The sequence below is a fragment of the Gouania willdenowi genome, chromosome 14 (assembly GCF_900634775.1).
Source record: "Gouania willdenowi chromosome 14, fGouWil2.1, whole genome shotgun sequence".
NCBI lineage: Eukaryota > Metazoa > Chordata > Actinopteri > Blenniiformes > Gobiesocidae > Gouania > Gouania willdenowi.
Genome location: NC_041057.1, coordinates 33,912,317 through 33,937,096, shown reverse-complemented (window position 1 = coordinate 33,937,096; position 24,780 = coordinate 33,912,317). Strand labels below are relative to the sequence as shown.

Here is a 24,780-nt window from a genome sequence, read left to right as displayed (position 1 = left end):
TGGCTACGTGCGCGCTCTTGTGACAGAAGAGGAGATTACAGCATCAGACCAATCACAGAGAAACTGGAGAGCAACTTACGTCACAACTGAGGAATAATTCTTTAAAAATATGAAGTCTCGTCAGATTCACAGACGTTTTCACAATGATCCTCCTTTTATTGGACAGGTGGTTTTCTCAGCGGTCTGATTGGTCAGGAGGCGGGACTTTAATACTAGCGCAGATCTTATCCAGAACAAAACCTGGTCCTGACCAGATTAGGTGTTCAGCCTTAGTTACCATGGTGATTTAGCCCCATAAGACATTAACTAGCTTTGTAGTTTAGCACTGACTGATTAAATCCCTAAAGTTAGCGCAACAGAAAACAAAAATCTAGCTTTGTAATACAGGCATGGAATGGACAGCTCTTTCTGCTAGAGGAGCTAATTTAGATTGTTTCAGATCCTTCAACCTATTTGAACAATTTTCATCATATATTCTGTATCATTTCACAGAGAGTTCATTGGCTAGGCTAGTGCTAATGCTAGGCAAATGCTAAGCTACTCTTAGGTCAATACTTACTGTAGCTAATACTAGGTTAAAGCTATTGCTAGGCTAATGCTATATTATCGCTATGCTAATGTTAGGCTAATGCTATATTAATGCTAAGCTAATGTCAATGTTAATGCTAGCTAGGCTAATGATAATTTTAGCTAATGCTAGGTCAATGCTAGCTAATGTTAATGCCAATACTAGCTAATTCAGTGTTAAATGTTTGAATTGCAACTAAACAAAATGACATTATGGATATAAGGACTTGGAAGAATAATATATCAAAATAAAAGTATAGATATCTACATGTGCAAGTACCGCTAGTGGTTGAGTGTTAAAACGACTTGCCATACCCAGCATGCATTTCTGCATTCAGATAAGCTGACCTGCAAAGTCTTGAGCCAGTACACGGGAATAATTGAGCATCATTCCAATGAGTTCTTCTGGGGTGTACTGCACCTCCCTGGAACAAAGCAAACATGACATTTATTATTTCTACAAATACCAATAATTAGCATAGCATACATTGCAACATGAAAAACACTCAAGTTATTTATTTATGCGTCATTGTTGTTGCCGTGGAGACTCCAACAACTTACTTTGAGTTCTGAAAGGAAACCGTTGATCTGTGTTTGTCCTCCTGCAGCTGATGCTCAGGGAAACGTCTGCGGTAAAGGTCCACTTGGACATTATCGTGTTTTTTACCCAGAAGGCCTTGCAGGTGTCGATAAACCATTTGAGGGTTCTTAACAGACTAAAGCAGTAACCATGTGAGTTAATATTTTAGCACAGAAATGTAACAGCATTTAAGAATCAGGAGAATAATGGAAGCATTCCTACCACTCCGAGAGCGTTGTCTCCAAAAAGTCTCTCGTTGTCCTTCAGACAAACGACCATTGGAGTTTTCCTCCTCGACTCCCTACAAAAAAAAACAACAAATATTGAGAAAATCTACATCTACATTCAGAAAGTAAGACCTTAATTACTGTAGTTTAAATAAGTTTCCTAAATAACAAGCTAACAAAAAAACTGAAAATATCATGCAGTCTGAAGTTAATAAAAGTGAAAAAAAATAATTAAATATAAAACATGCCAAAATTCACGAGCACAATTGCGGATATACACAAATACAGGGACGCAAATTATAAAACGTGTACATTGAGAACATATTTGTGAATTTGAAAAACACGGAAAAACTTGAAAAATGTGAAAATCTAAAAAAACTCATGGAAATTGTGGATATATTTGTGGATCTGAAAAACACGTGAAAATCTGAAGAAAAAAAACAGGTGTAAATTGTGGTATATTTGTCAATATTCTCTATAACAATAAACCAATCAGAGCGAGCAACAGACCAGCTTATGAAAGCTAAAGTGGTTGATCCTTTCATTCAACTCTAGCTCAGTTAAACAGGTGAAATAAAACAAACTCACTTGTTGAGAACAATTTCCATTGGAACTCCAGGTTTCACTATTGCCATCTTCATCCACTCGCTGCCCAGGTCAACGGACATCACCGCTAACGTTGCTGCAACAACAAGAGAGTGATGTCATGTTCAGCTGCTTTATTAGAAAATATCACTGGACTAACTGTTAAATCACAGATACATGATTTCTCTGAGTGAGTTACAGAGAATGCACTGTCACTATTAGAGGTGGACCCGTATATCGGCCGGCCGAAATATGGACTTTTTTCAGTATCTGCATTTGGCAGACTTTTTTTTTTTTTTAGCACTTTAGAGTAGCCATTAAAGGAAAAAACAAAAACATCCCATTGGATGTATGACTATACAAAAAAAAAAAAAGCATAATAATAGCATGTGCATGGGAGAGGTAGAAGCCAATAGGCTTACAAATAAAAAGCTGATATAATAGGATAAGTTTATAATATAATGCCTGACAAAATATGATTTTTGTTTTACTTGGTTGTGTACGGGTAAGTTCTAATGGTGTATTACATTTCTAATATATACATTTAAATCATATGAGTATTTCAATTGTCTTTCATAATCAATGTGCTTTAAAAGAAATAAATAAATAAGGTACATCGGCCTCCAAAATCGGCCATCGGCTGAATTTTTTTTTTTTTTTTTTTTTTTTTTAAATCGGTATCTGCATCGGTTTTTGAAAATCCCATAACGGTCAACCTCTAGTCAGTATGTTTTGACAAAAATAAATTATCACTAAATCTGATCAAAACAAAATTTTTTTTTTTTTTTGGAAACTGTACAACACGCAATAAAATACAGGTACTAGAAGGTGATGTAAACTAGGGCTGGTATATATGCCTGAAAAATGTATCACGACATAAGCGTTTCATATCAGTTGATATCAATTATTGATTAGTTTTTTAACCCATTTAAAAAGAAGGACCAGAAGAAAAAGGCCAAATTTAAATATTTTTTATTTTAAAGGTAATCTTTAACATTTAAAAAGGGGTCAACAAAATAAAAAAACTTCAATTTAAAAAAAAAATACTCTTCAATGTACAAATATAAACATTTCTCTATCTCTCTATAAAAGCAAGGAATCTCTGTCTGTTTGTCTGTCTGTATGTATCTCAAAAATCTCAGCGTATCAGGCTCAGACTGACCTGAGACTTTCAACATGGCTGCTGCTTGGTTCAAAGGTGTGCAACGTCTGATTTGTTTGGACTGCAATGATACCGTTCATAAATTATTTTATAAAATTGTCAGTTTAAAAAGGATTTAACTTTTATTCTTAATTAAAGATTCAATTTAAAACAATCCATGAAAAAGCTACTTAACCTCACACTTTGCTATAGCAAGACATACTTCCTACGGGCACTGCACTAGTTCAATAAATGCATCATCAAACAAAATGTGCAAAGCATTTTGTAAATAAAAAAATCAGTGCACACCCGAGGTAGAACTAACATCGCTGACATGAAACGAACAGTTGGGTATGTATTACGAAAATATTATGGGGGCAGTTTTTTCCTCATTTATAATTATCTGGGGACAAAAAAAGCACATGAAAAGCAAAAATAACTCCAATAATGTTTTTACTGTTTAACAAAAACCACTGCTGCTGAATCTTTTTTATTTTATATTTAATAATAAGTTACATAAAGTTATGGTATGATATAGTTGCATAGTATAGAGATACATCGCATCGTGACATGCAAATCGTGAATCATATCGTCAGATTCATGGCAATGTACACTAGAGATCGACCGATTCATCCGGCCGGCCAATTTTTACGGTTTACGTGTATTGGCTTCGGCCGATGCGCGCTGCTGCGTTTGCCGATCCGCTTTACATACAGAGCGGCTGCTACAGCCTCCTTTGTGTTGCTGGAGACAGAGGCTGCAGAGTGCGGAGCTCCTCCCCCCACTAGCAAAGCGTGAAGGATGCTCTTCAACCCCAATGACAAGTTTTAAACTTTCAAAGCATCTTTTAACTGTTTAACTTAACTGACGTTTTTCTGTGTTGTTGTCGCAGTTGTATTTAACAAGCAGCTGGCTGGAGGTTGGGCGTGTGTGTGTGTGTTTATCTCTCCCTCCCTCTCTGCTCAGCAATACAGAGGGTTTTCAACCGCGTCATCATCCAGAAATCGCCTTTTTTGGAAAAAAAAAAGCAACAGGTCTACAAACAGCACGCAGACAAAAAAATTCAAATTATGAGACAAAATGGTGAACTATTGCCATGAGACATTTGGAATTTTATAGATTGCCAAAAATCATAACAAATCAGGGAGAACAATCTCACAAGTTATCAGAGGAAAGGAGGCGCTTGTGGCTAGCAAAGCTAAACTTGGATCTATGAGGCAAAAACCTGAACAAAACCTGAATATAGCAACAACACATCATCAGTAGAGTAAAATCTAACCTGCAGTGGTGAGTAGTACAAAAGGATGATGTAGTAAACATGTGATTATCTTTTCCATTTACATTAACAAGTGTGTGTAGATGTACATTTAAATGAAATAATACACGACATTCACAGTTGCAATTTAGTTCCAGGATTATTTCACAGCAACAGGTCTGACACTCTTTGACTGTTTAGCGTTCATTAGAGCGATAGCCTGGAGGAAGAAAATGTTCTTATGACGGGTTGTTTTGTCGTGGATATGAATTATATTATCATCACACAAGAAAATTAGTTAAGAACTCCTGCAAATGACAATTTACTTACCTGACAAGAAATAGGCCAAACAAAGTCGGATGCTGTCCAGATTTTTGCCTCGTAGATCCTGGTTTAGCTTTGCTAGCCACAAATGCCTCCTTTCCTCTGACAACTTGTGAGATTGTTCTCCCTGATTTGTCATGATTTTTGGCAATTTATAAAATTCCAAATGTGTCTCACTGTTTGACTGATTGGTACAGCCAAAAACACGGCAATAGTTCACCATTTCGTCTCGAAATTCCGGATTTTCTTGTCTGCGTGCTGTTTATAGACCTGCTGCTTTATCTCCAAAATGGTGACTTCCGGGTTGATGACGCGCCATGAAAACCCTCTATAAGGAGAGTTTTTAAAACTTTGAGAAGCAGTTTACTACTTCTTTGAATATTTATTCCTGTTAATGTTGATACAATTTAGAACAGAAACTGGAACAGTTTGTTGCTTAATGCGCATCTGACATCACGTTATTTTCCTCTGCTAATTTATGTTCTGGTGTTGTGTTGGAATAGACTATTATTCATTGTTTCTTTTTATGTTTAATACTATAATTATTTATCTTTATACTTAGGGATGTAACGATTAATTGTAAGGCAGTTAAAAATCGATTCATAGATGTCAGGGTACACATCGATGCTCTGAAAATTGAATCGCAGTACTTTTTTTTAAACAGCAGAGGGCGCTATATATTTATTCCTTCTCTCGTCCATAAGTGTCGGCAGCGGGCGGCATCTCTTACTACTCTCTTTCTGGCCGCCTTATACTTTTAAATATGTTCATAAATGATTTCTTACCCCTTTAGCACCAAAAGAATATCTGTGATATTACATGAATATCTGTAAAAGTCACGTTTTTCTATTAGCTCTGTCTGCTAGCATAGCATCTCTTCTTCACTGCACTTAGCTGCATGCCAACCAACCACTGGGTTACCAGCGCCCTCTGCTGGTCCAAACTAATATCTGACGTAAAAACAGTTCAATTACTTTTATTTTTTTTTAAGTCCAATTGTCAAGGCACAAAATACATTTTCAGTTGCACATTTAAAAAGAAAAATAACTATTATGCAGTTTTGCATTGTTTACTGTAGAACCAGAATTTAAATTAATAGGCTTCTTCTTCATTTGTATTATTTATTTATTTCATTCAAGATGTTTAGTTAGATAGCATTGTTTTGAATAGTTTATCAATGGATTCTTTTGATAATGAAAAATAAAAGGAAAATAGTACAGTATTTTCTAGTTTTATCCCCAAAAAATAAAGAAATATTTTTCAGTCATTTTTCCACAGTCTTCTCTTGTGAAATAAATCGTGAGAGAATCGTATCGTGAACCCAGTATCGTGAATCCAATCGTATCGGGAGTTGAGTGAATCGTTACATCCCTATTTATACTCAATAAACCTGTTGATAAAATATATGTTCAGTCAGGCCAGCTTTTGTCAAAGCTATTTTCAGGACAAGGACGAACAGTTCTTTTTCATAATATTTCACGAGATGTCTATTTTTTACTTGTTCTACAACCCCTGTTTTTATAATTTGTTAAATATTTTTTACTTGGCATCGTTCTACCTCACCTTTGTTGATTTCAATAAGTGTTCCTTTTTTAATTGAGACTTGTACCATTTATTATCATCATAGTTTAATTTTTATGATGTAAATTGAGAGAGCAAAAGTAGTATCGGCTCAAGAAACGACTAAGACTGATGGAAAAAATCGGTATCGGCCCTAAAAAAAAAAAATCCATATCGATTGATCCTTAATGTACACCCCTACCACCTACCCAAAGAACCTGCCCTTCAAAATCACATGAAGAGTGTAGGCAAAGGAGTCATTGTGACTACTTCAGTAAAATGTGTGATAAGAAGCGATGTGCTGAACCATTGTTACCTGTGTGTGAAGGAAACATCGCCAGAACAAGGCAAAGCAGAGCCACTGGTACCAGCCTCCGATCCAACATGGTGGACTGGGAAGAAAAGCAAAATAAACACACATTTATTTAAAAATAAATAAATAAATAAATAAAAATAAATCATGTCTGAATGAGCTCATCATCCTATGGTTTGTTCTGATTTCTTTCAGTGATTGAAGTCATCTATACACATCTGTTTGTTTCAGTGTGACCATCAGGATCTTATCCACCTGGTTCCTCCTTTACAGGTGTACTCTATCAAAACACGTGGCACGAAGGCCTCTGACAAACTGTTAATATCCATTAAACACAGACACAATAAAAACTGTCAACAAAAAGAGAGCTTTAGTTTCACATAATGTGGATTAACAATTTAATGGAGGCTAAATGAAATCTCGGCCCTTAAATGTGTCATCAGTCTTTCACACCTGAGACCATGGTTGTCCACCTAATGTTGAATTAAATAATTCAAATTTAACAGCTCTGTTAAGTGAATACCAACAATACGGTTATTTAAATGACAGTATGATGATGGTTTGTTGTTGTTTTAACTCTGCATGAGTTTAAAGTTACCCTTTAGCTAGCTACCTCACGGTAATATCAACACTAGCAGTGAGTTTTTCCTTTATTTACCGAACACACACACCTACACCTACGTCTCTTACCGGCCTGTAGGTCTATAGTTTCCTCTCTTCGTTGTCCAGTTCGGAGCTTTAAATGCCGACTATTACCGGCTTCTTTCTCTAAAAGACGGTTCCAGAACGCGGCGCCACCTCATTGGATCAAACTGAAGCCGCTACCGGGAGCTACACTATAATCAATGCGCTGTAGTGCAAATTAAAACTTCCGGCTTGCGTTCCAAACCAAAAGCGCAAAATAGGCGATCTATTGTAAACTGGTTAGAGCAATGTACGCTGAAAATATAAGTTAGCTAACTCAACGATTATAAAATAATATCATACGGCCTCATATATTCATTTTACACAGTCAAAAGCGAAAGAAGCCAAACAAAGTTCAATGATTTATTTTTATTGTGAAAGGACAGTTTTTCACTTCCGGTAATGACCATGTTAGTAATTGCAGTGTCCAACCAGTGAGAGTTTGTGTTTTAGGCCGCGCCCAGTGCTCCACGAACTCTTCCCTGATTGGTTCACGACAAGTGACGTAAGTGCGTGAAAGATTTCTGGCTGGATCTGATTGGTCCACGTCAAAGCAGGGGTCACAACTTTTAAATGATTATAACACACTCACGCACATGCATAAGATCGAGCAATTACAACTAATAAGATAACAATAAATAAAACAGAGTAATAAACTAGAGGCTAAATGTGATTTAAATCATATTTATTCATCAGTGAATGGTGTTTTTATGATTTTTTGTTTGTTTACAATCCACTTCAATGATGATTTCAATTAAAAAATAAATAAATAAAAAGTTTTTAATTTACATAACTTTGTTTTAGTTTTTTAATGCCTTATTCATATTTTTCTGATAACAGGACTTCATTATAAATAAATTCCCAATTTTGATTGCTATCCACATATTTTACATGATAGTTTCCTCGGGTGAATCAAAATTGTACTTCAATGTGAATGCTGAGCTCACTCTAGGCCTTGTTTGGGGTCCATCCATAAAGTCAGCAAAATGATGGTCCATTGTTCTATGAATCTGTGATAACCACATTTATTTATTTATTCATCTGAATAATATCCACTGTTATACAGGAACGTTTATTATTATCATAGTCATCTAAAAGATGGAAATCCTTGTTTTAATCACAAATAAAATGGGTTAAAATTGACCAAAAATGGTGAAAAAGGTGGAGAAATTAGATTATAAAAATCACAGAAAATGGTTAAGAGTTAGTGGCCAAAAACAGACCAAAAAAAGTGGTAAAAAATGGTTCAAAGTGTCAATATTGGAACAATTAGTTTAAACTGGCAAATAATGGACATGACAAATGGTGAATATGGTTAAATTGGCAAAAATAACCATGAAATATAGTGAAGAGGTTAAAAGTGACAAAAATGGGTCAACATATGCAACATTAGGTGGAAAATGTTTATAAGTGCTGAAAATGTCTTGAAAAGGCATTGGAATTTGATAGAGAAGTGTCAGAAATGGGAGTAATGTAGAAAAAATGCATTAAAAGGAGCAAAAATATGAAGAAAAAGTGATGAAAATAGGTTAAAATATGGCAAGTTTGGCGTAGCTGCAGAAAAAGGATAAAAATAAGCAAAAATTGGCTCAAAAAATATCCTTAGTTTCTTAAAGGCATCTGGCGACCCCCTCCCAGTGTTTCGCGACCCAAAGGTTGAGAACCCCTGATCTAGCTAAACACGCATCGTTAGGAACCGAACCATTGTAGGAAGATTTGTTTTACCCCTGCACCTTTTCAATAAACCAATCAATAATAGACAAATGTATGAGTTCATTCAAAATGTATTTATTTTGTGTTTAGTATACATTCATAGCAGACAGCTGGGCTACTTTTAATAATATTTGACAAACAATATTGCAGGTTTAGCTTCAATGTGACATATTACATGTTTCCGTTTTAAAAGCAATCAGCAATACACACACAAACAACAAAATGTAACAAAATAAAATAAATCCAGTGCAATGACAACAAGCTGATGGTTGAACAGTTGTAATCACTGATGAAGCTTGTTATGTGTGATTCAGTGAAACTGGAGGCGGTTCAGAGAGTCTCTAGCAGTTTCTCTTGGTGCTGATCAGCAGGTCTCTCTGCAGGTTCATCTCCAGGCTTCCTAGAGCTTTACTACCAGGAGGGTCAGTGACCAGAGTCAGTTTATTAAAGACTCCTCGACCAAAGTAATCAGCCACCACCGAGAATCCATCATGAGACGAACTCAGCTGCAAATAAAAAAGAGAGAAAAAAGAAGAAGTTATAAAACAATGGGAATTTTCTTTGGAGTTAAACTGAATAAAGAAACGTCGGAAATGTGATCATCTATCTTCTATCTATAAAGCAAGGAACCTTTGTCTATCTGTCTGTCTCAAATATCTCTGCGAATCAGGCTAAGACTGACCTGAGACTTTCAACATGGCTGCTGCTTGGTTCAAAGGTGCAATGTCGGACTGCATTGGCCACGTTTACATGGGAGCTTTAATTCCTCTTTAAAGCAGAATACTCTTTAACCTGACCATGTAAACACTTAATTCCTAATGCTAAATAAATTCTGAATTAAACTAAAATCAGAATTACGTGTCTGGTTTATTTCGATTTTAATTCCAAATTAAATAATTCCTTCTTCTTGTAAACACTTAACTTGCTTAATTCCGCTTTAAGTTAATTTGGGCCGTTCTGCGCATGAGAAATTTACCGCGATGACGACATAATCCAAGATGGCCGCCCGGACTAGAGCCGAGACTATTTATGAGAGCCTTAAAAGACACGGATATAATGAAAAGAGTGGATGGACGGAAGCATAAACATGCAGACTTTCACACGGACTTATTAAACACACACGGTCATCGGTAAACACGGTAAACGGAACAGGCGTCACCGGACGGCTGGCACTAGGACCTGGAGGCGGAGTAAATGTGTCCCCGTGTACAGGCTGTAATATCACCAAGTTCATCATTGTATCAGTTGTTAAAGTTACTATCTTTACCATTGAGCAAATATTTATTCCTCGTTATTGTTTGTGTGAGTTTTACTGAACTTTTTACTGGTGATTAGTTCCTGTCTCTCTTTCAAACTGAAACCGTGTGTAATTGTTGAGCTGCTGCTTCAAAACGACAATCAAAATAAAAGTGAAAACAGTCGTCGTGTGTGGTGTTCTGTGTTACAGCCGACAATAAAAGGTTTGTTGTGTGTTTTTCCCATAAACGTAATACGTCACGTTCTCCCACTGTCCAATCAGAGCCTTCCCAACCCCCAGACCTAAAGCGGAATTACCTAAAAACCGAATAAACCGGTTTTCCATGTAAACCTCAATTCGGGAATTACTATTAACATGCAAACACGAAGCAGAACACTTTTACGCGCGCACGCATTAAAAGGATAAAGAAGCTGCCTCTTCGCAAAGATCGGATTTCATTTTTTTGATTTTGTACGTTTTTTGGTCTTTTTCCATACCAACCAACTTTTTAATTTATTAATTCATCCCAACATTAATGTTTCTAAGTGAAACTGTATTGAGGACATGAAAGTTTAAATGTTTTCATGTTTTATTGACATTAATTAGATTTACAATAAAACTATGTGTGAATAGTTGATTGAAACTGACTTCCAGTGATGGTGTTAGATTAGTACAGTAGTTCTCACACTGAGCCTTGTTGAATACTGAACATTAAAAATAAAACATTATTTTTTAAATTTTTTTAAGGACTTTATTATTACGGTTTGAATTAATGTAATTGGATATGTGTAAGTTTTGAATCAAAATAGTCACAATCATCTTTTTTATTTATTTATAAGGTAACATTTCTTTACCCATTTGTGTTGTTTTCATTCTTTAAAGTGGAGCGCAGCAGGAAAACGTTTGAGAAACAATGGATAAGTGCATTCTTTGGAACCCTGAAGAACCTGATACAAATCAAATCTACAGTAGTTAACACAGAAAATGTAAATGCAGTCAAAATTTTGATTCCTTAAAATGTCTATAAATCCATATATTGCTGTTGACCTTAGTATTATTGGATTTTCTAACATTAGATGTTTCTTTATTGAGTATTGATGTATTTAATATTTAAAAACTTTTGAATAAAAATTACACTCTTTGAGCTTGGATACCAAAACAGTTTTCTTCATAAAACTCTGGCATGTTTTACCCATGTTTTTCCACAACTTCAGGCCTAATCATATACTGTATTTTTTTTAAATGTTTTACTTTCATGCCCTTCCTGTCATAAAAACTTTTTTCAATACGAAAAACACAAAATATGCACTAAAAAAAAAAAGTTGCAAAGTGGAATATATGGTAATTGACTAGGTCAATAATTGATAGGAACATTGATTTTGAGACAATATTACTTTTAAAGCTATGAGCATTTATTGATAAAAAAATCAACACTCTAAACACTAAACACTAAACAGTACCCTTCATAAAAGTGTAATAGAAATGTCATTTATAAATATTTTTTTCCCACTTTTTCAGATCACATCTTTTGAAAAACTCCAGACCTAACCATATATATAAAATGTTTCATTATATTTTCATATTTCTTTTTTTGTTGTTGCCCTTTTTGTCATAAAAAAAAACAATTTTCTTCAATAAGAAAAAAACGAATTATGTGTTTTTTTCCCCAACATAAAGTTTATTTTGTATTTTAAACGTAGAGGCTTAGATTTATTAGGTATTTATGGGAAACCACGATTATATGTCAGGATAACAGTTTATCCAAAATATGTGGTTATAATGGGAGTCAATGGGACCAAATGAGTCCTGAACATTCTATATCTCCTGTTCTATACATCTTACAATTAAATTGATCATGGAATTATGAATATGATATTAAAAGAAACAGGTTCATACAATTAGTCTTTAAACTGAATGAGATATTGATCATTTAAAAACCTGAATAAGTAGAAGGTACACGTTTGGTCCCCAAAGGGACCCCGAGAGTTAAAGGTGAGTCCCTACAGGCTGTGAATAGCAGGTTTAAATGCAGTGTACAGTAACATGTATAGTTAAGTGTTTTAAAACATATTCCTTTATAAAGTCTGGTAATTATAAATATCATTGGTTCTTGGTATTCATCTCCAACACTGAGGTAAAGGTAAGTGGTGCCCAATGGGTGGTTTGTGTACCTGTCTGTTAAAGTGGTCATGAAGGTCACGTTTCTGGTCTTGAACGCGCAGCATGTCCATGACTTTACGATTGTCTGGCATGCACGTTGGACATTCAGCCTCACTCTCAGCGTAGCTCTCAAAGCAGTGCTGATGGAAGGAGTGGCTGCACAGGAAGTGCACGGAGGGCAGCTCCAGGGGGCTGTTGCACATGTTACACTTGGTTTTCTGGAAAATCTTGGCACTGTGGAGACATTGAAATGAAATCAAACAGTAGTACTGGAAACTGTAGAGGAAAACATAAATAAAGAGATCAGAGATTAGTAGATCTATGTCTAACAAAACACATTATTTGGCATCATATTGATGTTATTAACCTTTAAAAATGGGACTATTCTACAGTTTTAGAGCCTGTGTTCCTCCATTTTGAAATCACGTGACTGATGATGTCACACGGCCCCACAGCCTGTAAACATCCCATTATGTTCTATTGGAATGAAACATTCAGCCTGATGTTTAGATCATTTAGTAGCTTTTTAGATTATTTCGCAGCTTTTTCAGTCAAAATGACAACTTGTGCTGCTTTTGGTCGCTCTAAAACAGTGTTTCTCAAATGGGGGTACCTATACCCCTAAGGGTATGCGATGGCGCTACAGGGTGTACTTGAGAGAGAGGGGGGGAAATTAACAAATGAAAGCATAAAAATATGTATTTTTTTATAAGAAATCAGCAACATACATAATGACAACTAAAGCCCTATTCGCACAAGATTAGTTTTACCGAGGGATGCGATTTGTAATACTGAACTCCGAGGTCCTGTGATATCACTAATCCAATGCGAATAGACATCTCTGTGATTTGGACAGAAAAGGGTGGGATCTGAATCCGTGTACCCTTTGTTCTTTGAGTTTTCTGGTCCTGCTCATGTTTTCATTCAGTCTGTGGATGTTTTAGCTCCTAAAAAGCTGCTCACTATGTTTTGTTTCGCGGTGTTACAGTCCAAATAGTATCCAAATAAACTGAACAATAGATGTTAGAACTTCTACCATTTGACACTTTTGCAAAAACAATTACAGCTTTTTAAGGACAGTGAAATGTTCATTTTGCACATTATAAATATCGCTAACAGCAGCCGTCAACACACACGGAAGTTGTTCACAAGAAACGAGGAGCACCAGTAGATTTATTACACCACCTCTGATTCCACATATGTGCATTATTTACATAACATCCATTTTTTGGTTTTGATTTTTTTTATGTATTAATAACGTTTCAATTCACCAGTAATGTGACTTATGCGTTGCTTATTTTAATGTCTGGACCGGGAACACAAATTAGACCTCTGCCATCGGTGTGAGGTGGAAAACATAATACAATATCATTTTTTATCAAACGCAGCGGTGAGATTAAAACATGATGCTCTTGTCATAGTTTCCTCGTAAATATCACACAAACAGAACCAGATTTCATTTGAAAACAGACGCATGTTTATTTACTTTTAGCGAATGTTGCGCAATACGCGGCGAGTTGACATCATATCCAGGAGATGTCCGTAAATTTCAGCAAAATTTCAGGCTTCGGTTATCCCGTGCGAATGCGCCACATAGAAAGCAGATGTTGGGGAGTCATTTATTTATTACATGTGGTCTCTAGTATAGCACAACAGACACACTAAAGGAGAGAAAAATACACAGGATCACTACAAAATACACAAAAACAACAGAGAAACACACAAAACAACAAAAGAAACAACCGAAAGACACACTGAGAAATAACAATTTAAATAATATCAACAACACACAAAATAAGGAAAACATATACTGAATAATAAAAAGAACACACAAACAACAACATAAGATACAATAATAAAAATGATCTTAATTAGAACATGAACCGAAAATACAAAGGTCAGTGTTGGTCCCACATCAGGAGGGAGATGACCGCAAATGATACAAACTATAGAAATAAATCTATTCAGGAGACACTAAATACGATTTTATTCACTTATTTACAAAAATAGATTATTTAAAGTGTGGGTTATCACTCATTCATTCCATCATTATGATCTATAGTTGTTTTTTCATGGTTTTCTGAGCAAAATGTAGTAGCCTGACATAAGGGGGGACTGGGATTCAGAAGTAAAAGAAAGGGGTACTTGAGCCAAAAAAGTTTGAGAACCACTGCCTTAAAAAAACAGGAAACGTTAAAGATGTCAACACTCTTTTGTTTACATAGAGAGGAAGCAGCTGTGACACGCAAAAAATGATCGCAGGGGCCGACAGTTCTGACTCTGTGGATTGGTAGTAGACAATATAGCAGAGAAGAAGAGATCTCCTAAGGGACCTTTAGTCTCCATTAAACAGTGCTCTGACACGCTATGGTGGCTGAAGTTAGCAAGTAAATCAAAGACTGTTGAAGGACTCCCAACCATAAGGACTTCTATTCTTAAGGTTTGTGTGACCCGATTTACAACTTCAGCCACCAGAGCATGTCAGCGTACTGTTTAAGGGAGAGTAAAGGTCCCTTAGTAGAGCTCTTCTTCTCTGCTACATTGGCTACTACCAAACCGCAGAGCTGGAACTGTCTCACCCTGGGGTCACAGATGTTTTTATCCTCTTTAGATAAACAAAAGAGGTTTACATCAACATTTTTAACTTTTACTGGTTTCTTAGAACAACCAAAAGCAGCACAAGTTGTCATTTTGACTTAAAAACTGCTAAATGATCTAAAAAAACTGTTAAAAAATTTAAAAATCAGGCTGGATGTTTCACTCCAATAGAAAACTATTAGGGATGTAACGATTAATCGTAAGGCAGTTAAAAATCGATTCATAGGTATCACGGTTGAAATCGATTTTCTGAAAATTGAATCGCAGTACTTTTTTAACCAGCAGAGGGCGCTATCCACAAGCGTAGGCGGCGGGCGGAGTCTGCTAATACTTTCTTTCTGGCCGCCTTCTACTCTTAAATATGTTAATAAATGATTCATTACCCCTTTAGCACCGAAAAAATATCTGTAATATTACTTGAATATCTGTAAAAGTCACGTTTTTCTATTAGCTCTGTCTGCTAGCATAGCTTCTCTTCTTCACTGCAAGATATCTGCATGCCAACTGACCACTGTGTTACCAGCGCCCTCTGCTGGTCCAAACAAATATGACGTAAATCAGTGCAATCACGGTTTTTTTTGTTTTTTTTTTTAAAGTCCAATTGTTAAGGCACAAAATACATTTTCAGTTGCACTTTTAAAAAGAAAAATAACTATTATGCAGTTTTGCATTGTTTATTATAGAACCAGAATTTAAATTAATGGGCTTCATTTTCATTTGTATTATTCCTTTATTTATTTCATTCTAGATTTATTTTTAGTTAAATTGCATTGTTTTGAATAGTTTATCAAGGAATTCTTTTGACAATGAAAAATAAAAGGAAAATAGTACAGTATTTTCTAGTTTTTTCCCCCCCAAAAAAAAAATTTGTCTACAGTCCCATTTTGTAAAATAAATCGTGAGAGAATCGTATCGTGAACCCAGTATCATGAATCGAATCGTATCGGGAGTTGAGTGAATTGTTACATCCCTAAAAACTATGGGATGTTTCCAGGCAGTGGGGCCGTGTGACATCATCAATCACATGATTTCAAGATGGAGTCCTATTTTTAAAATGCAATGAAATTAAATGATGCATAATAATGTGTTTTGTTAGACATAGATCTTCTAATAAGTGCATTTCAAAGGTTTTAGGCCAAATGTATACAAACAGTGGAGGATCCCTTTAAATCTTGTGAGATTTCCATGGTTTTGTGCCCACCTTGTTTTCAGCTCCTGTATCTCACAGCGAAGGTGAGTCGTCTCCTCGCGGTATTGACAGATTTTGCTCTCGTCGCTCTCTATCTGCTGACTCTCCCTCTGCAGCTTATTGATCAGGTAATCCTTGATGACTGACAGAGTGGCTGTCGAGTTATGAGCCAGAGTCTGAACCACTGCAGTCACACAATAAGCATCAGTGTAGTTTGGAGCAGATGGTCCAGCTTTAAAACACACATTTACCCAGTAATGGAGGCATGAGGTTGTGCTGATCGATGTGATGGAGAACCTCACTGATGTAGGCCTTACAGTCCTCCTCCTTACGGGCAAAGTATCCCAGAGCCTGTTCCCAGAGGCAGCCCTCGTGTTTACCAAAACGTTTACAGGCGTCCACCACCTTACTGTACTCCTCATTCTGCATGTGGTAGTGCATGATCTGCTGGTACCTGAACACAAAGAGAACAGACACTTTACCAGCTAGTACTCTATGCCAGAGATCAGCAACTGTTATCACAGCGGGCCACAAACATGTGACTGTCAGATCTGAGGGCCAATTTATCAACATTCATGTCAGCATTTAGAACAGGGGTGTCAAACTCAATTTAGTTCAGGGGCCATATACAGAGCAGTTTGATCTCAAGTGGGCCACAGATTTTATGTAAATTTAGTAATTTCTACATTATTGTGCCCTAGTTTGCACTTCTACGTATACTTAAAAGACACAATATGTAAGAAACAGACAATATTCTAGCAATAAGTGACATATATCAGTGCTAACAGGATCTTCACTTTCAATTTTCTAGATTTTGTGACCAACTTCTATTTAACTAAGGGAGATACTGTATTATACGAAGTGTCCATAGTTCCGGACCTGGACCTCAGACAAACCTGACTATAGTTCCGGCACTTCCTGAGCGCATGCGCAGTTCCGTCTTTGCCAGACCTTTTCTACTCAAGGATTTTTCCTTCTGCTGATGTGGGGTTCGATTCCCACATCTGACATATTTTTTTTTCTTCATTTTAACATATTTAACACGGCACATTCCACCTTTAAAAATACATATACAAAAAAAAAAGAAACATTTTAGTGTATTTCCTGGGTTAGGATCCGGACCAATAGCATCAGCCAATGTTATATAATAATTTTAGGAAAATAGAAGGATTTTGAAGGAATTTGACTGAAAATGAATGCAATCATGCGATATAAGCACCAGGAGTGTTGGGTTTCATTAACACAATGATTCATGTTTTCCCTGTGATTCTTACTTCCTCCTGCGGGCTGAATTGGATGCTCCGAAAGGGCCGGATTTGGCCCCCGGGCCATAAGTTTGACACAGGTGATTTAGAACAATAACCAATCTCATCATTAATACAAGAAAAACAAAGTGTTTGTGTGTTTTTTATTGTTGTTTTGTATAATTTCTTGTTATTTTTGGAATAATTTTGTGTATTTTTGTTGTTGTTCTGCATGTTTTTCTGTTATTTTTGTTGTTATTTTGAGTGTTTTTGGAGTTTTTTGTGTAGTTTTGTTGTCACATATCTCTTTCTGTTGTTTTCTGTTTTTGTTGTTGTTTTGTGTGTTATCTAATGTTTTTTGTATTATCTTTGTCATTCTGTGTACCTTTGATTTTAAAATGATTTATTAGTTAAACTAAAATCTAAAAAGTTTGGAGAATGCATCAATTTTCAATTTAATAATAATGCATCCATTTTATATCGCGCTTTTTTGGACACTCAAAGTCGCTTATTCTTTCACTCCACACTTAGTGCTGGTAAACTACTTTTGTAGCCACAGCAGTCCTGGGGCAGATGGTGGAACAGCCTGCAGTGGATCTGAGAGGATCTGAGAATAATATGATTTTTAAATGCAAGCTAAAAACTTATTTATTTAGTCTGGCTTTTATGTAATGCTTTATCTTTTTTATGCTAATTTTATTGTTTTATATTTTTGAAATTATTCCCGTCTCTGCTTTGTTTTTATTTATGACTCTTTATTTGTCATCTTTTTTCATTATTTTATTAAATTAGTTCTGTGTGCATTAGCCTCGGTGTGCTGAGGCGTGTGTTCTTCTGCCAGGCTAAATTCCTTGTGTCGTTTCTAAACTGTACTCGGTGAATAAAATCCTTTCTGATTCTAAAACATAACAGCAGAATAAAGTGAATAAAGTTGAACAACTTACAGTTTTCCCTTCTCATACAGGTAGAGAACGCCTTCTTTAAAGTTGTGCATCTGACACAGAACCAGAGCTTTGTCAAACACTGTGTTATCGCTCCTTAAAAGGGACAAAGCATCTCCCTGTAGGACCTTCTTCCTCTGTAAAGACCAAAGAACAGGTTCCTCCAGTTAGATTGAGTTAAGCTTTGTGATGTCAGGATAAACAGGGTTTATTATAGAGATGATACTTTCAAAGACTAATATCTAGTGACCTCAGGGTCCTGCTCGTGGGCCCAGTTCTGCAAACGTAGTTCTAAGAGTGTGTCGTACACGCCTCGAGAAGAACCAGGGTCCACTTCGATCATGTGCTCCAGGAAGGCCTTGAGCTCCCGAGGGTTGTTGGCAAACACAGGGATGAACTCCTCGGAATTAGCCTGAAACATCAAGTCAGATATAAAAACCATTAAAACTCAAGCAAAAATGTTTCCACATGACTCGCACGATCATGGCTTTTTTCTTTAGCGGGAAACATAATGTCAACATGTTAACTATGTGTAAACAACTCTGCATCACAAAAAATAAAACACCTAAAAGGAAAAGGGATTATATACAAAATATGATGAAGAGTTGTTACTAATTGTTTTACCTAATCTGATAAGGTCAAATATTATCCTTCCAGCCATAAATGTGTTGATTTGGCGGGATTATCGTATCGATCCAAAAAAGGCCAAATCGATTTTTTTAAATTACCTTTTTTAACAAAATTTTTTTTAATTGCAATTATAATATTATTATTATAATTGTAATCATGTATTTGATAATTAATTACAATTATGGCATAATTATAATGCCCATGAAAATTATATACATTGTCAATTATAATTTAACGCAAAACTGGGGAACCATGTTACAGTTCTATGTATAGTTCTACACACATGTAGTTAACAGTTATTAATATGTTTCATAAAAATATTAAAACCTATATTTTCATTGATTATTAAGCCTAATAAAGTAACCAATTAATGCTGAACAATTAACCTTAATGGTAGTGTTGGGGTGGTCAAGACCGGTCTTGGTCTCGAGACCAAATTTTAAAGGTCTTGGTCTTGTCTCGGTCTCTGAAGCATTTTGACTTGGTCTTGTCTTGGACTCGGGCTGCCCGGACTCGGGATTTTCCGTCAAGACCGTTCGAGACCAGCACTAATTCCTGCTATTTTTAACCTTTTTTATAATGTGATAATAACACGGAGAAGAACGGGATAAAACAATCCTTTAGTCATTATTTAATCCACCCCGTATAATGACCGCAACCTTCCTTAATGTGACTGTGTGTGTGTGTGTGTGTGTGTGTGTGTGTGTGTGTGTGTGTGTGGCTGCGGTGTCAGTTTGGACCGCGGAGCAGAAGGAGATATGAACTAATCACCGGTAAAAATCCCAGTAAAACTCCAGAAAACAATCACCAGTAATAAATATTATCTCCCTGGTAAAGACAGTAGCTCTAACACTGGTAAAATGATAAACTGATGATATTACAGCCTGTGAAGGCTGGATAGGTGACGCACTTACTCTGCTTCTGGGTCCTAGTGCCAGCCGAGCGGTAAAGCCTGTTACTTTTACCGTGTTTACTGAGGTCCGTGTGTGTTTAATAACTCCGTGTGTGTTTAATAAGTCTGTGTGTGTTTAATAAGTCCTTGTGTGTCCGTGTGAAAGTCTGCATGTTTATGCATCTGTCCATCCACTCTTTTCATTATATCCATGTCTTTTAAGGCTTTATTACATAATGTCGGCTGTAGTCCGGGCCGTCGCCATCTTGGATTATGTCGTCACCAGCGCGTCATCGCCGCGCATCACAGAATGAGTCAAATAACTGTAAAGAGGTCTTATATTAGTCTATTATCTTTTAAAGTGGTGTTTTTTTTTGTGTCTTTAGACTCCAATTACATGTATGTATACAATATGTTCCCCACAATATAAACAGGTTCACAATATAATTATTTTTTATAGTTTCTGTTTCCAGAATAATAATAATAATTCTCAACAAGAACTATTGATTGATTTGTCACATGACTGTTCCAGGGTTTGTTTGTTTTATTTAGTTTCACATCTACCTGTAGATCTATGTTTTTTACACTGATGACAACTTGTTTGTAGTTTTATTTCAGAAAGTTTCACTTTTACAGTTACAGTTGGAAACCTTTGTTAATTGAATATTCTAGTTACATTACAGCAACCAAATTAAACTGTATCAACTAAGTGAATTAATAAAAATAACCTGTTAAAGGCTTTTTAAAACTAAAAATTATCTTGTGAAATCTGTGACCTGTTGACCTGAACAACTGAAAGAATCAGAATCAAGAATCATTATTTCTTGGCAGAAATGCTTTTAAACACTTGCTGTACATTCAGCTGACATAAAAATATTGTTTTCAAATATGTAGAATAATTGTGAATTTATCAGTAGCAGTAGTAGTTTTAATATTTTAGTTAATTTTTTTCCAGGCACCTTTTTTGTCCGTCAAATGTATTTAAAATAAACTAAAATTAAAGAGAGAATGTTATTTAACTGTTGAACCTTGTCATAATTTTATTTATTTATAGATTCTTTTCAATTGAAAAAAAAATGTTTATGGTCTTGGTCTTGACTCGGTCTCGGCTCCCGAAAGTCTTGGTCTTGTCTTGGTCTCGGTGCATTCTGGTCTCGGGCAAGTCTTGGTCTCGGATAGTGTGGTCTTGAACACAACACTACTTAATGGCATCGATATTAATGTTTTCACCACTGAGATAATGTAACCTCAGACACTGAGATTTAAAAAATTATGTGGGAAAAAACAAAATTTGGGGGAAAAAAACGCATATGCATTTAAATGTATAGCATAATATTTTTAAAAATCGTAAACCGAATTGCAATTGTAATATCTGTCAGAAAAATCGCAATTAGGTTTTTTGTCAAAATTGTGCAGCTCTATAACCAACAGATAGGAAAGAAATTAGATGATCGATATTTGTTTTTAGTGTATTTTAAAGCTGATTTAGGACCTGTTATCATTAGAGATGCTAACAGAAAGCTAACACAAGAAGGTTAACTTTTGTCGGGTTATTTATTTCAGGCTCAGTAATTGTAATTAATGGTAATTGATTTCTGATTATTAAAAAATATTGTAATTTAATTGTTTTTGACCATGGATAATTGAAAACATAATGTAACAGACCCCAACTCTGGTTAGCGCAATCAAATGTTTTTCGTTAAAAATCAAGGTTAAAAAAATCAATTTTGACATTTTTTGGATTGATACGATAATTGTGCAGTGAAATATTGTGATTTTTATCACACCCTTAATGCAAACAATATGAAAAAATATGAAAACAACCATCTGACCATCCATGAAAATGATTAAAAAAAAGAATAAAAAGAGTAATTGTGACTGACCTTGAAGACTTGACTGTTCTTCCTGGTGTCTTTCTCTCCCTTGTCTCCACTGGGACGGTAGTCGGTGCACAGGCCTTTCAGGAGGACTGTGGTGCCTTCAGGAACGTGGTGCAACAGCGTCTTCCCATAGCGCTTCATGTTGCTCTCTGCTTGTTCAAAAGGAAGTCGCCCAATGTATCGCAGGCCTTCCTGGTAGTTCTGAGTTTCAGTGAGAAAATAAATGATTCATATCATTTGGTAAAGTTCTATATACATTAACGCCTTTCTGGCATTTTTTCTCTTCTTTTTTTAAAAAAAGAATCATGTATATAAGTGAGTTATTGTGACGGATCAGATGTACCTTGAGGTCTTCCAGCTGGATCTTTAAGTACCACTCATGGTGCATGTGCTTCTCCGCTAGGAAGACGGCAGAGCTGTGATAACCAGCCTGACGAAGGACCTTGATCGCAATCTCAACGTCAAAATGGACTTCACTTTCATTGCTCTGGGGAAATAAGGTCAGGAAGACAAATGTGAGTGTTTGTACTCAGTAAAGTCCTTGTAAATCACACTGGCTGGTTAGTGCTGACCTTAATGAACTCTTCCAGCTTGGAGCTGTCCTTCAGCTTGGTGTAGCAGTTGAGCAGCAGAGTGGTGTGGTCAGCGTTGGCCAATGACTGTCTGTGCAGAGCTTGTAAATACGCAGTCAGGTTGTGGATCCTCTGGGCGTCCAGGAACTTCCTGATCACATACGACGGCTCCAGTTTCCCAATCGTGCTACGACACATACAGTGTTGGGTTGAAAGGGAAACTACTTAGCAATGCACTCAATTACATTTTTCAATTATCCATGTGCAATTACAATTCAATTGCAATGACTAGCTTTGTTAAAAGAGAATTTGGCTTGCCTTGCTTGTTTTACAAGCATTTTAGCAGCGTTTCACCTGCCTTGTGTTAGCCTGCAGGCTAGCTTTAGCTTTTAGAAGGGCGGGGCTTAAGTGCTGGCATGAGCATGTATTAAACAACTCAAAGTTAGTATTAATAATTGGTGTGTGCTACGCTTTATTCTTTTTAGATGTAAATTTCTTTAATTTAGCAAGCAAAACATGTTAAAAAAATTAAAATAAAAATGTATTTATTTATTTTTTAAATAATCATTTTTTCTCAATTATGTTATTTTTGTAGTTGTTGGGTGTAATCGTCAAAATCGGAATCAAATTTCAATTAAAGTTACAATTATAATTTTCCCCCTGAAAGTCAATTACATTCTCAATCACTAAAGTTCAAATACAATTAGTTTCAATTACTGAGCCTGAAATAAATAACCTAATAAACCATAACCTTCCTATTGCGTTAGCTTTCCGTTAGCATCTTCAATGATAACGGGTCAGTTTTGACTAGGGTTGGGGTCAATTATAATCGCAATAGCATAATAAATAATTAATTATAATTATGATGTAATTATAAATGTAATTGTAATTGGGAAAAAAAATGTTACTCTTGTAATCGTAATTGAGTTCAGACAATTGACTTTGTAATTGTAATGAAAATTCTCTAAAAACTGTCAATCATAATTTAATCAAACGTAAACCTGTGGAACCATGTTACAGTTACACATACACGTAGTTAATAATTATTAAAATATGTTTCAGATCAACTTTTACTGTCAGTTGTCTTGAGGTTATATTTTTTTTTAGATCTTGGGCTGTACTGACATGAAAAAAGCTCAGACGCCCACACCAAGAATATGAATTACCAATATTTTCATTGATTAGGAAGCCTAAAAAGGTTTCCTAATCATCCATTATCTGTCATCCAATTTCAGAAACAAATTGGATGACAGATAATATGTTTTAGTGTATTTTACAGCTGATTTAAGTCAAACTGACCCGTTATTATAAGAGATGCTAACAGAAAGCTAACAAGAAAAAAATTAAGTTTTATGGGGTTATTTACTAAACGCTCAGTTGGTGACCATGTTCGGCTTTCTAATCAATTAAAATATTGGTTTTGAATATTTTTGGCGTGGGCGTCTGAGCCTTTTTTGTGTCAGTATACCCCTCGATTAAATTTTTTTTTCTAAAAATGGTAAAATGATCCTCAAGAGAAGTGAGATGTAAAGTTGTCCTGAAACATATTTTAATAATTATTAACGTTGTATGTGTGAGTCATAAAACTGGAACATAGTTCCCCAGTTTTGTGTTTAATGAAATTATAATTGACAGTTTACTGTATATAAGGCAATCAAAGTAATCAAATTTTTATTAATTGCACAATTACACTTAAGAATTACAAAAATAACATAATCAAGAAAAAACAATTATCATTTTTTTTCAAATTGTATTTTATTTTTTCAATCATACATGTGTTTTATTTGCTAAATAATACAAACTTCAATGATTTAGGATATCTACAAAGAATAAAGCATGGCACACACAAGAAAAAATGATTATTAATCCTAACTTTGAGTTGATTGACTCCTCTGCCCCGCCCCTTTTAATTTAATTGCATTCAAATAATTTTTTATATTTTTTGTTTTGTGCAAAAGTGAACGTACTTGATTTTAGTGTTTGAAGGATTTTATTTATGTTTGATATTTATATATTATTATATTTTACATTGTTTTCTACAGAAAATGAATCACTTTTTGGTTGACACATAAACATTGAAATAATCATGATTTTAATGGCAATTACAATTACAAAGTTAATTATCTGAACTCAGCAACATATTTTTTCAATTAGAATTACATAATAATAATAATAAACTTATAATTGACCCCAATACACTGGGATAGTGAATGAACTCCTAATATTACTGTACCCCAGGCTTCTGTCTAATATTAACGCTCAGAGAATGAGACTCGTCGTTACCGGATGTATTGTTGGATGGCTCCATCGTGGTCTCCCTTCAGGTACAGGTGGTCCCCGTACTGTCTGAAGATCTCTGACAGTCCGTCACTGTCCAGGTGTTGGCTCTTAGCCAGGTTTATGGCCATCACAAACAGGTTCTTCTTAAACAGCATCTAACGAGACATAAACAAGGACGTTACATGAGCGTGGAATGGAAACTTCTAGC

The 24,780-nt window shown here is 35.5% G+C and overlaps 2 protein-coding genes across 2 annotated transcripts in view; both read right to left on the bottom strand.

The window, feature by feature from the left end:
• The window catches only part of hyou1 (hypoxia up-regulated 1), a 34,231-nt gene extending 26,845 nt beyond the window's left edge, over positions 1–7,386 (bottom strand). The window contains exons 1-6 of the mRNA XM_028467547.1: positions 7,243–7,386; positions 6,556–6,631; positions 1,963–2,056; positions 1,370–1,448; positions 1,129–1,283; positions 916–992 (exon numbers count right to left, since the gene is read on the bottom strand). Of these exons, the coding sequence (XP_028323348.1) occupies positions 916–992; positions 1,129–1,283; positions 1,370–1,448; positions 1,963–2,056; positions 6,556–6,625 (475 nt within the window). The 5' untranslated portion in view covers positions 6,626–6,631; positions 7,243–7,386. The remainder of the gene's footprint in view (positions 1–915; positions 993–1,128; positions 1,284–1,369; positions 1,449–1,962; positions 2,057–6,555; positions 6,632–7,242) is intronic.
• A 1,618-nt stretch (positions 7,387–9,004) lies between these two features.
• The window catches only part of LOC114475304 (vacuolar protein sorting-associated protein 11 homolog), a 17,056-nt gene continuing 1,280 nt past the window's right edge, over positions 9,005–24,780 (bottom strand). The window contains exons 2-11 of the mRNA XM_028465994.1: positions 24,576–24,727; positions 22,293–22,479; positions 22,064–22,207; positions 21,724–21,921; positions 18,569–18,730; positions 18,322–18,455; positions 16,385–16,587; positions 16,146–16,317; positions 12,358–12,580; positions 9,005–9,455 (exon numbers count right to left, since the gene is read on the bottom strand). Coding sequence (XP_028321795.1) covers positions 9,291–9,455; positions 12,358–12,580; positions 16,146–16,317; positions 16,385–16,587; positions 18,322–18,455; positions 18,569–18,730; positions 21,724–21,921; positions 22,064–22,207; positions 22,293–22,479; positions 24,576–24,727 — 1,740 coding nt within the window. The 3' untranslated portion in view covers positions 9,005–9,290. The remainder of the gene's footprint in view (positions 9,456–12,357; positions 12,581–16,145; positions 16,318–16,384; positions 16,588–18,321; positions 18,456–18,568; positions 18,731–21,723; positions 21,922–22,063; positions 22,208–22,292; positions 22,480–24,575; positions 24,728–24,780) is intronic.